The following is a 12,800-nucleotide window of genomic DNA, read 5'->3' as shown; positions in this document are numbered from 1 at the left end:
AAAGGACATGAACTCATCCTTTTTTATAGCTGCATAGTATTTCATGGTATATATGTGCCACATTTTCTTTATCCAGTCTATCATTGATGGGCATTTACGTTGGTTCCAAGTCTTTGCTATTGTGAATAGTGCTGCAAAAAAAAATACATATGCATGTGTCCTTATAGTAGAATGATTTATAATCCTTTGGGTATATACCCAGTAATGGGATTCCTGGGTCAAATGGTATTTCTGGTTCTAGATCCTTCAGGAATCGCCACCTGACTTCCNAGACACAGGGAGGGGAACATCTCATACTGGGGCCTGTCAGGGGGTGGGGGGCTAGGGGAGAGATAGCATTAGGAGAAGTGCCTTATGAAGATGATTGTTTGATGGGTGTAGCAAACCACCATGGCACATGTATACCTATGTAATAAACCTGCATGTTCTGCACATGTACCCCAGAGCTTAAAGTAGAATTAAAAAAAAAAAAAACAAAAAAAAAACCAGTTGATTGTACTCACCCTGTTTTACTATCAGATACTCAATCTTATTCATTCTAATTACATTTTTGTTTGCATTATTTGAAGAAATTCATCCACTCTGCCAATCTTCCATTTTTCTTATTTATTTAATCCTAATTTCTCTTTTAAGACCAAATCCAGATGAAAATTTGGCTTATAATCTTATAACAGTTCCCTTGTTTGTCGTGAATCACATTTCAACCCAAAGGATTCCCTTTAGCATTCCTTGCAGGGTAGATCTAGTAAAAACATATTCTCTTAGCTTGTGTTCATCTGGGAAGGTCCTCATTATTGACAGGCATGTTTGCCCGGCATAGAATTCTCAGCTGACAGATTTTTCTTTCAGCACTTTGAATATATCAATCCAGTGCCTTCTAACCTCCAAGGTTTCTGCTGATGATCTTTTTGAGGTTCTTTTGTATATGACAAATTGCTTCTCCTTTTCTGCTTCAAGATTCTCCGTCATTTTTTTTTTTTTTTCCTGACTGATTATAACATGTCTTGGTGGATGTATTTGAGTTTATTTTGAGGTTATTGTACTTCCTGGATTTGTGTCTTTCACCAAATTTAGGAAGTTTTGGCTTTTCTGCAAATACTCTATTTCCTTGCCTCTCTTGTATTCTTCTACATTTCCCATGTTTGTGTTGGTCAGCTTGATGGTGTCCCATAGGTCCTTTGGGTTCCGTTTATTTTTCTTAATTCTTTTTTGTTCTGATTCTCAAACTTGATAATTTCAATAGTCTTATACTTAAATTCACAGATTCTTTTTGGCATTCCCAGGTTTGCTGTTGAACTCCTCTGGTGAATTCATTATTTCGATTATGGTACTCTTTAGTTTTAGAATGTCTATGTGGTTATTATAATTTCAATCTCTTTTTTGATATTTGTAAGTTGTTTTCTTGGTTCTCTCTAGTTCTTGTATGTTTTAGCTTTTGAGTATATTAAAGACAGTTGGTTTAAAGTCTTTGTTTAAGAATTGTTATGTTTGGTTTGCCTCAGGGATAAATGTCAATTTATATTTTTCCTGTGATTGGACAACACTTCCAGTTTCTTTGTATGCTTTGTGATTTTCTTGTTCCTGCTGAAACTGGGCATTTTAATATTATAATTTGGTAACTTTAGAAATCACTTTCTTATTCTTCTCTAGACTTTGCTGTTCTTAATTATTGAAGTCTTCAATCATCCATTTGTTTTTATGAATTTTTCAGACTGTTTTTTGCAGTCTGTTTATTTCTAGTCATGTGTGGTCACTGAATTCTCTCTCTTAGCTTGTGTTCAGATAGTGTTTTAACCGGCATTTTTCCTGGAGGGCCAGGATTCAAACAACAACAACCAAAAAGTAAAAAAACTAAAAAAAATAACAACAAAACCCCTTTCCTATTATTTGCAAATTGACTGTCCTTAGCCCTTTTTAAACACTTAGCCTGGTCCATTTAGAACTTCATCTTAGTCTTCACTGCTTGCTTGCACTGAGCATAGAGATTAGCCAGAAGTAAAACCTTAGGGTCTTTTGAGGTCTTTGCCAAGCTTCTCCTGTCCTGGGTGTGTGCTTGGTGTTCTGAATTCCCTAACCTATGTATGCCTAGTGTTCCATTATTGGAACGCTAAGTATGTGGGAGTTATATGCTACTGCTCAAGGTCATTTAAAGGTCTGATTGCAAAAATTTAAAAAATTGCAACCTCAGGCATAAATGGGCTATAATGTACACAGTGCTCTTGATTGCCCTCATTTCCCCCCAAAAAAGTCTCTCCTTAGCTTTTTTTTTTCTTTTGGAATTCATTTGAGAATGGTATTTATCTCCTGGATTTATCTATATTTTACAAACTATTCTTTTATTAACTCTTTTTCCAGTTTTTATTTTGTTATAATTTGTGCAATTTTATACATTTAGATTTGTACGATTCTGTATTTTACATCCATTTTGTTTTCTTTCTTTCTTTATTTCTTTCCTTTTTTTGAAAGACAGTTTTACTCTTTTTGCCCAGGCTGGTGTACAGTGGTGTGATCTTGGCTCACTGCAACCCTCTGCCTCCCAGGTTCAGGTGATTCTCCTGTCTCAGCCTCCTGAGTAGCTGGGAATACAGGTGCCTGCCTCCATGCCTGGCTAATTTTCGTATTTTTAGTAGAGATGGGGTTTCACCATATTGGCCATGCTGGTCTTGAACTCCTGACCTCGTGATCCTCCCGCCTTGGCCTACCAAAGTGCTGGGATTACAGGCGTAAGCCACCGCACCTGGCCCATTTTGTTTTCTAGTAGTGTTCAGAGTATTTGCTTTGTTTTCAGTTAGGCAAATATTAACATTTAATTTTGGAATGTTCTTTTTTTAGTCTGTGTTTTTTTTTTTGTTTGTTTTGAGACGGAGTCTCACTCTGTCACCCAGGCTGGAATGCAGTGGCACAATCTTGGCTCACTACAATCTCCACTTCCCGGGTTCAAGCGATTCTCCTCCCTCAGCCTCCCAAGTAGCAGGGATTACAGGTGTCCACAACCACGCATGGCTATTTTTTGTCTTTTTAGTAGGGATGGGGTTTCACCATGTTGGCCAGGCAGGTCTTGAACTCCAGACCTTAGGTCTCTCCCAAGCTTCAGAATCATCTCTGTAGCCTTCCACTGGACATGCTCACTTCCATGACATGAAGACATTCCAAGAGCTGCATGGCCTGCATGTGTCTTATTGTCAATCTGCACTCTCCCGTTCCTCAACACCCAACCTCCTGGTTCTAATTTCCAGACCTTCTAATGCCTCTATGCAGGCCCTCTGGAAGTAGCCCTTCCTGTCTTGTTTAGTGAATTCCCTCTTCCACATCTCCACTACTGCCTCTTAATATAGACAATCTACCTCTAACGCTGCTCTCCAGCAGTCTCCAATCTACTTTGGTGGCATTGCTTCCTCAGTGAAAACTGAATTATGTTACAGAGATTCAGTTGTGTATTTCCAGTTCACCATCAACTTCTGCTATTCACATCAATGACCTGGAGTTGGGGGAGCAGGGAGCCTATGGCCTAAAGGAAGTGTGCAGGATAATTGTGCTTATGTCATATACTGCCAGTCCTTTAGGGCTTGGGAGGAAAATATCAGCATGCCTATTTATGTTTTTATCTCTAAAATAAGAACAAAATTAAGCTTTCCTTATATGTAGATTGATTGTATTTTATTTACTTTATCAATAAATATAAGTAAAACTAGTAGTTGCTAAAAATTTTTACAGATTAGATGAGTGATAAATATTTGGAGAACACTAACAGGATTAAAGCCAAAAGTATTTCCTAGTCTCCCTCATCTCCCATGCCTCTGCAACCTTTATCTCATCACAGGTAAGGCATGCTCTTATCCTGTTAAGCAGCTCCATTGACTTGCCACATATTTTTTTCAGGATTTTAACCTTTTCTTAAGTTTTTGTTATATGTTTGCAAAGGAACTAAAGTTTTATCACTTTAGTGAAATCTAATATGTTGACATACTTTCACACGAATTTGCACAGAACACTTTTATGATCCATCTGTGTTGCACATATCTGTGGTGTGAGTACGTTAAGTCCTGTGGTAGGTATGTCTCTGTATGTATGTTTCCTTGTGAGAAGATATGTTCCTCTCCTGTAATTACAGGAAGACTCTTGTATTCAAATTGGAATACTCAGAAACTAAGAAAGCTCTAGGCACATGTAGGCACTAAATATTTTTGCATTAAGTAATAAATTAATGCACCAACAGGATATTTCTACTATGATTTTTTACCCACAATGTGTAACATAAAACAACATATATCATAGAGGCCCTTTATAACATTTTCTATTTAATTTTCAACAATAAAAATGGTAAGGATTAGTCCCTAAACATCCTTTTTCACGTCAACTGATTCTTATCACTTCAGACTGAGTAGAACTGTGATTTTCCAGGGATCAGTGTCATTTAGGGATGTGACTGTGGGCTTCACTCAAGAGAAGTGGCAGCATCTGGACCCTGCTCAGAGGACCCTGTACAGGGATGTGATGCTGGAGAACTACAGCTACCTTGTCTCAGTAGGTAGGTAGGAATTGCTTCCCATGTAGAAGACCAGAGTGCATGTCCTTTCTTATCAATAGAAACTTGTGGAACTTTTGTAAAATATAATATTTAGGTTTGAGATTCAGAGATCAAGGACAATTTATCCCTTTTGGATACTAGAGAGAATGACAGGATTAAATGAAGTGTGTGTGTGTGTGTGTGTGTGTGTGTGTGTGTGTGTACTGTTTGGGATACACTGTCTTCCTCCTTCAGGAAAACCCACCCAGTTTGTCCCAAGTAATACAGTTCTCATTCACAGGATATTGCATTCCTAAACCAGAAGTGATTCTCAAGTTGGAGAAAGGCGAGGAGCTATGGATATTAGAGGAAAAATTTCCAAGCCAGCGTCATCTGGGTGAGTTAGTATGTGCCAGATGGAATTTAAAGGAAGGTAGATCACAAAGGGTAGGTTCAGATAATAAGACCATTGAAATGTTCTTCAGGAATCATGTTTTAGAGGCTCTAGAACTTTGGAACTAACATGTTGACATGACCTAAATATCCAGTGACTCTGAATCACCCAGGATCTCCCAATATCACTTCCATACACACATCTTTTTTTTTTTTTTTTTTAATTGTGGTATAAATTATATGGTTAAGCCAAAGATTAATAATATATATATATATGTGTGTGTGTGTGTGTGTGTGTGTATAAACACTCACGTATCCATCACTGAGATGAATATATAGAGTGATTTTTCAACACCCCCGGAAAGCTCCCTGGTGTACTCTTCCCAGTAAAGAGCATCCCTCCTTCTTTAAAATATTAAACATATTTTTCTATACATGCTTTTTTGAGTTGCTCATTCTTTAGCTTTTTACCATATTTATCATTTTTTTACAGAATTATTTTAAAATAGCCTGGGCCCAGTGGTTCATGCCTATAATTCCAGGACTTTGGGGGGCTGAGGTGGGAGGAACACTTGAGCCCAGGAATTTGAGACCAGCTTGGGCAAAATAGGAAGACCCCATCTCTATGAAAACTTAAAAAATTAGCCAGGCATGGTGGCACACACCTGTGGTCTCATGCCTGGCTAATTTTTGTGATCTCAGCTACTGGAGAGCTGAGGTGAGAGTCTTGTTTTAGCCTGGGAAGAGGCTGCAGTTAGCTGTGTTTGTGCCATTGCAATGCAGCCTGGGTGACAGGGCAAGATTCTGTCTCTAAAAAATAAAAAGCAGTTAAAAGTAAAATTAAACATTCAACCAGTAAGAATTTCAACGTGAAGCCTGAAAATATTTGTGTCTGGAAAAGCTCTCCAGGTAATATTGATAAACATTATTTGTTAAATACCACTGATTTAAATATCTATGTAGGGCACTAAGAAAAAAATCATAAGCAAAGTAATGGCTGCCAGGAACATAGTTGGTGAACAAAAACAGAACCGCACGAAATATTTTAAAAATCAGTGTTTAACAAAAAATATTGTTATAGCAATCCAGCTGATGTTTGTGCTTAAATGAATTATACAAACAGTCCTTTCATGTTTTTTAGTGAATGAACCTGGAAAATTTGGGAAGGCAAACTTTTAAAAACACTGTTAGACTACAATCTGACAATGAAAAAACAATCAGTATGAGATTATGATGGGAATGAGCAATTTATGAGGGACAAACAGCTGAACCTACCTAGAGTGAAATATATTCATTCTAGACTCGTAAAAGAATGGCTTGGTTCTAATCTGAATCTAAATGTAAAGATATGTTTACTTCAGTGATACCTTGTTAAAAAAAAAAAGTGTTTGTTCTTGGGACATTGGACTCAGTATAGTATAGTATAGTTGATGGAATAAAAGGCAAATCCCATAGCTAGAATAGAACTATAAACCTATCCTGTGACAAGGATGGCTTGTTCACTCATTGATTTCACTCTTATTGTTGCATACTTTTATTCCTAGTGAATCAGAGCTAGAACAACAATTGAGCCAGGTGCAGTGCTTCATACCTGTAATCCCAGCACTTTGGAAGGCCAATGTGGATGAATTACTTGAGGCCAGTAGTTCGAGACCAGCCTGGCTAACATGGCAAAATCCTGTGTCTACTGAAAACATAAAAACTAGCTGAGCATGGTTGTGTACACCTGTAGTCCCAGCTACTTGGGAGGTTGAGGCATGAGAATCGCTTGAACCCAGGAAGCAGAGGTTGTAGTGAGCTGAGATCATGTCACTACACTCCAGCCTGGGTGACAGAGCAAGACTCTGTCTCAAAAACACCGCCACCACCACCAACCAACAAAAACAAAACCACACAGAATTGGAGCCTGGATTACAGGACTATCTATGAATTAGAACTTTTAGAAATTCAATTTGTTGCTGCTGTGTTGAATTAAAAAGAGGTATAAGACTGGAAGTGTGCACATTGTTGTCATAATGTAGGTATGAGGAGATAATGGCCTAAACTGAGTCATGCCTTCAAATATAATGCTAACTTTATTTCTCTTACATATCCTTGTCAACTCATCTTTCTTGTCACTCAATATTTCAGAATTAATTAATACCAGTAGAAACTATTCAAGAATGAAGTTCAATGAGTTTAACAAAGGTGGAAAATGTTTGTGTGATGAAAACCATGAAATAATTCATTCTGAAGAGGAACCTTATGAATATAATAAAAATGGGAACAGCTTCTGGCTGAATGAAGACCTCGTTTGGCATCAGAAAATTAAAAATTGGGAGCAACCTTTTGAATACAATGAATGTGGGAAAGCTTTCCCTGAGAATTCATTCTTCTTTGTACATAAGAGAGGTTACACAGGACAGAAAACCTGCAAATATACTGAACATGGGAAACCCTGTGATATGTCATTTTTCATTACCCATCAGCAAATACATCCAAGAGAAAACCACTATGAATGTAATCAATGTGGAGAAAACATCTTTGAGAAATCCATTCTCCTTGAACATCAGAGTGTTTACCCATTCAGCCAGAAGTTAAATCTCACTCCAATTCAGAGAACCCACTCAATTAACAATATTATTGAATATAATGAGTGTGGAACCTTTTTCAGTGAAAAATTAGTCCTTCATTTACAACAGAGAACACATACAGGAGAAAAACCTTATGAATGTCATGAATGTGGAAAAACCTTCATCAAGAAGTCAGCCCATAGAAGACATCAGAGAACACACACAGGGGGAAAACACTATGAATGTCACGAATGTGGGAAGACCTTTTATAAGAATTCAGACCTCATTAAACATCAAAGAATTCATACAGGGGAGAGACCTTATAGATGTCATGAATGTGGGAAATCCTTCAGTGAAAAGTCAACCCTTACTCAACATCAGAGAACACACACAGGGGAGAAACCATATGAATGTCATGAATGTGGGAAAACCTTTTCCTTTAAGTCAGTCCTTACTGTGCATCAGAAAACACACACAGGGGAGAAGCCCTATGAATGCTATGCATGTGGGAAAGCCTTTCTCAGAAAATCAGACCTCATTAAACATCAAAGAATTCACACAGGTGAAAAACCTTATGAATGTAATGAATGTGGGAAATCATTCTCTGAGAAGTCAACCCTTACTAAACATCTAAGAATTCACACAGGTGAGAAACCTTATGAATGTATTCAGTGTGGAAAATTTTTCTGCTACTACTCCAGTTTCACAGAACATCTGAGAAGACACACAGGGGAGAAACCTTTTGGATGTAATGAATGTGGGAAAACTTTCCGTCAGAAGTCAGCCCTAATTGTTCACCAGAGAACTCATATAAGACAGAAACCCTATGGATGTAATGAATGTGGAAAATCATTCTGTGTGAAGTCAAAACTCATTGCACATCACAGAACACACACAGGGGAGAAACCCTATGAATGTAATGTTTGTGGAAAATCATTCTATGTTAAGTCAAAACTAACTGTACATCAGAGAACACACTTGGGGAGAAACCCTATAAATGTAGTAAGTGAGGGAAATTACTCTGGGTGAAGTCAGAACTTTGTAGAACACAGAACATAAAGGGTGAGAGAAATCTGTTAATATAATGATAATGAGAACACCTTTGGCCTAAAGTCAGTTCTCACAGTATTGAAGAGAACTTAGAGAAAAAAACAATATGAAGATACAGAATGCAGGAAAACATTATTCTGGACTTTGGACCATACATTATGTTACAAAACTAAAAGTGGAAAAAACTTACTGGTGAATGAATGTAGGAAACATTTTGCCCAGTGCCACTCCTCATTAAACATCAGAGAATTCACATGGGGTGAAACCTGTGTCAGCATCCCTAGGTTGAGAAGGGATGCATTTTTCTGCTACTACTTCAGTTTCACAGAATATCTGAGAAGACACACGGGAGAAACGATTGGGGTGTAATGAATGTGGAAAAACCTTTTGTCAGAAGTCAGCCCTAATTTTTCACCACAGAACTCATATAAGACAGGAACCCTATGGATGTAATGAATGTGGAAAATCATTCTATGTGAAGTCAAGAGGCCAGAGAAAATGCACAAACTATAGGAAACTATAGGAAAGCATTTACTATGAGGTTATATTTTATGGAGTATGTGTAATAAGAAGTAGCTTCTCAGTGAACATCAGATAGTAGAGAAAGTATTTTTAACTGTATCTAATGTGTGGACGTTTTAAGTTAAAATCTAAATTTAATATAGAACAGAGGTGTTGAATTGCAGTATATCTAGCAATTTAAGAAAATGTGAAAAAAGATTTGTATTGAGAAATAGCATTTTACTTTGTTAATATCGTTTAGTTCATTGTCAAGACTGCTGTTTTCTAAGAGACTTGAAAATATGTCACTCGAGCCAATGGCTATAAGTAGTTCAAAGGTTTATTGCTTAGCCATGTGCAAAATAAGGGAAGATTTTTTAGCAAGGGGACCCACAAACAAGAATGCTCTTGTATGTCCAGGAAGAAAGAGAAAGACCCTCAATATGGGGCCATAGTACAGCAGCCCACCAGCAGGATTTTTGAATAATCCTGGGGCAGACTAAATTCAGACGACCCATCTCAGAATGGTGGATCAAAGGGGCAAGTCAATTTGCCTTGCATGCAACTTATGAGGATTAGTAGAAGAGAGTGGGTCCAGATTTCTGGTGGTTTCTGCCCTAGCAGATGTCTAACACGTAAGCCAGGACATTCTGCTGTGAGTGACTTTTGTACCCAACTCTACTTCACTCCATACTGAAACATGTCTTTCATAGGTGATAAAACTTTTAAAAATGTATATATAGATATAACTTAGATATGGAGCTTTCAAAAAGCACAAATAGGCTGGGCATGGTGGCTCATGCCTGTAATCCCAGTACTTTGGGAGGCTGAGGTGGGCAAATCACCTGAGGTCAGGAGTTCCAGACCAGCCTGGCCGACATGAAACCCTGTCTCTACTAAAAATACAAAAATTAGCCAGGCATGGTGGTGCACACCTGTAATCCTGGCTACTAAAGAGGCTGAGGTGGGAGGATCACTTGAACCTGGGAGATGGAGGTTTCAGTGAGCTGAGATCATGCCACTGCACTCCAGCCTGAGCAACAGAGAGTTTAAAAAAAAAAAAAAAAAGCAAAAGTAGATTTTGCTATTGGGTAAGGTATAGTAGTTGGCAGCAGAATGGACCCATTGAGGACAACTATAAAATTACAGAAAATATTTAAATGCAAATTATTACTATAGAAGCAAAGAGGACTAAAGGGGCAAAATTCTAGAGAGTGGTAAAAAGAATGCAGCTGTGGGGGCCCTTTCCACTTCTGACTATAGGGAAGAACCTGAATACTGAACTTGGTTCAGGCAGAGGGCCATAACCTGGGGGTCAGGGGAAGGCATGGGGGGACCAGAAACCGGGAGAACAATCAAGAGTGCAGTGTAAAGAATGAATACATTAGGGGCTTCAAACACATATAATTTATCAAGAAATTTCCAGATGTCTCATGCTGCATAGGGCAGGAACCTGAAAAGCTAATTTGAGAAGATAATAAGTAGGATTTTTGTTTTGTTTTGTATTTGGCAGTATGAAGGAGAAATGATTAAAACTTAGGAAGTGCCAGTGGATTGGTCCTTTGCTGAACATGCCATCAGTAAAAGCCCTGGAAACAAGGTCATACTAGAGATTGATTGTGCTTGTCACAACTGCAAACAATACCTGAGTGGAATATTCAAAAACTTGCTTAGAAAGAAAACTCTAGGAACAGATGGCTTCACTGAACTTATTCCGAATATTTAAAAATAATACCAGGCTTTTATAAACTTTTCTAGAAGAAAAACGATGGAACTTTTCCATTCAGTTTTTGAGGCCAGTACAACTTTGATACCAAAACCTTAAAAAACAAAAACAAAAACAAAAAAACAAAAAACCATAAAGCTATAGACCAAAGTCTCATAGATTTAGATGCAAAATCCTAAAATTGAAAAAAATGTCTAGACATATCCATAAACTATATCATCACCAAGAGATGTTTATTAGGGCAATCAAAAGATGATTTATTATTATTATTTTTTAATGTGGCCTTCCATTCCTCTTTCTTTTGATTCCCCTCTGAGTTTTCATGTGTCTCTCCTGACTTCCTTCCCCAGAGTGGAGGAGTTAGACTTGCCTGATGGGATGAGAGCAGTTGTAGCCTTGTTCCTGCTGGCACCAAGAAGGCTGATGGTGAGGTGTGGAAGGGACAGGGGGAGGAGATAGGCAGCATTGTTGAGAGATTGGTAACATTGAGCAAATATGTTGAGAATGATGACAGCAAGATTTCTCCATTAGAGAAGGTATTTATAAAATTAGGAATGAGGAGAGCTAGAAAACCTGGAGTGTGACATTAGAATAGAACTCATATCTTTTAAATATATAGGAACAAAGAGAGAAATTGTTGTGTGTGCACATATGCATATATTTTGTGATTCATTCTACTGAGAGGACCTAAATGCAATGACACCTCAGTAATAGTAAGCACACCAACTGCCAAGTTACTAGTTCCTAAATACTATCCACACAAAAAAAGGGGACCAGAGATGATTCCTAGTCAGAGTTTGGGAGAAATACAAGATGAACCTGAATCATCTCATGTACCTAACAGTAAGAAAATACTCTGGCTGGTCGCAGTGTCTCATGCCTGTAATTCTAGCATGTTAGAAGGTCAAGGTGGGTGGGTTGTTTGAGCCCAGGATTTTGTGACTAGCCTGGGCAACATGGCACAACTGTCTCTACAAAAAATACAAAAATTAGCCAGGCATGGTGGCATGCACCTGTAGTCCGAGGTACTCAGGAGACAGAGAGGTGGGAGGATCACTTGAGCTTGGGAGACTGAGGCTGCATTTAGCTGTGGTCGTGCCACTGCACTCTAGCCTGAAGACAGAGTGAGACTCTGTCTCAGGTAAAAAGAAAAAAAAAAAAAAAGATGTCATTCAGCAGGTTAATGGATACACTGTGGAACATCCAGAAAACTTAACATTCTTCAAAGAAATGGAAAACACAATCCTAAAATTTATATGGGAACCACAAAAGACCTAGAATAGTCAGAGCTATCCTGCACAAAAGGAATCAAACTGGATAAATCATATTACCTGACTTCAAATTATTCAACAGAGCTACAGTAACCAAAACAGCATGATACTGGCATAAAAACAGACACATAGGAACAGAATAGACAACCCAGAAACAAATTCATACATCTATGGTGGACTCACTTTTGACAAAGGTATGAAGCACATGCATTGGGGAAAAGATAGTGTCTTTAGTAAATGGTGCTATGAAAACTGGGTATCCATATGCAGAAGAATGAAACTAGACCCCCATCTCTTACCATATACAAAAGTCAAAATTAATTAAAAAGTTAAATCTAAGACCTCAAACTATGAAACAGCTAAAAGAAAACATTGGGGAATCTCTCCAGGACATTGGAGTGGGCAAAGATTTCTTGTGTAATACCTGACAACCAAAGTAAAAGTGGACAAATGGGATTACATCAAGTTAAAAAGCTTCTGCATTGCAAAGCAAACAACAAAGTGAAGAGACAACCCATAGAATGGGAGAGAATATTCGCAAACTATCCATCTGTATTAGGCCATTCTTGAAATACTATAAAAAAATACTCGAGGCCGGGCGTGGTGGCTCATGCCTGTAATCCCAGCACTTTGGGAGGCCATGGCGGGCGGATCACGAAGTCAGGAGATAGAGACCATCCTGGCTAACACTGTGAAACCCCGTCTCTACTAAAAATACAAAAAAATTAGCCAGGCGTGGTGGCGGGCACCTGTAGTCCCAGCTACTCGGGAGGCTGAGGCAAGAGAATGGTGTGAACCTG

At 38.2% G+C, this 12,800-nt stretch overlaps 1 protein-coding gene across 1 annotated transcript; it reads left to right on the top strand.

Annotated features, from left to right (window-relative positions):
* Positions 1–4,401: 4,401 nt before the first annotated feature.
* On the top strand, positions 4,402–11,536 carry LOC112631095 (zinc finger protein 37A). Its single transcript, XM_025395580.1, has 3 exons — positions 4,402–4,528; positions 4,809–4,904; positions 7,031–11,536. The coding sequence occupies exons 1-3, from the start codon at positions 4,495–4,497 to the stop codon at positions 8,479–8,481; spliced, it is 1,581 nt and encodes a 526-aa protein (XP_025251365.1). The 5' UTR covers positions 4,402–4,494; the 3' UTR covers positions 8,482–11,536.
* The last annotated feature ends 1,264 nt before the right edge of the window (positions 11,537–12,800 follow it).

This window comes from Theropithecus gelada, chromosome 9, assembly GCF_003255815.1.
Source record: "Theropithecus gelada isolate Dixy chromosome 9, Tgel_1.0, whole genome shotgun sequence".
Taxonomy (NCBI): domain Eukaryota; kingdom Metazoa; phylum Chordata; class Mammalia; order Primates; family Cercopithecidae; genus Theropithecus; species Theropithecus gelada.
Note: the sequence above shows the minus strand (reverse complement) of the source record. Positions and strands in the feature narration are given on the sequence as shown.

Bases quoted from the DNA above. Each gene is read 5' to 3' on its own strand.
- LOC112631095 (XM_025395580.1), top strand. From the start codon at position 4,495: ATGCTGGAGAACTACAGCTACCTTGTCTCAGTAG. The intron at 4,529-4,808 runs GTAGGTAGGAAT...TCTCATTCACAG, and splicing joins CAGCTACCTTGTCTCAGTAG to GATATTGCATTCCTAAACCA. The intron at 4,905-7,030 runs GTGAGTTAGTAT...TCAATATTTCAG, and splicing joins TCCAAGCCAGCGTCATCTGG to AATTAATTAATACCAGTAGA.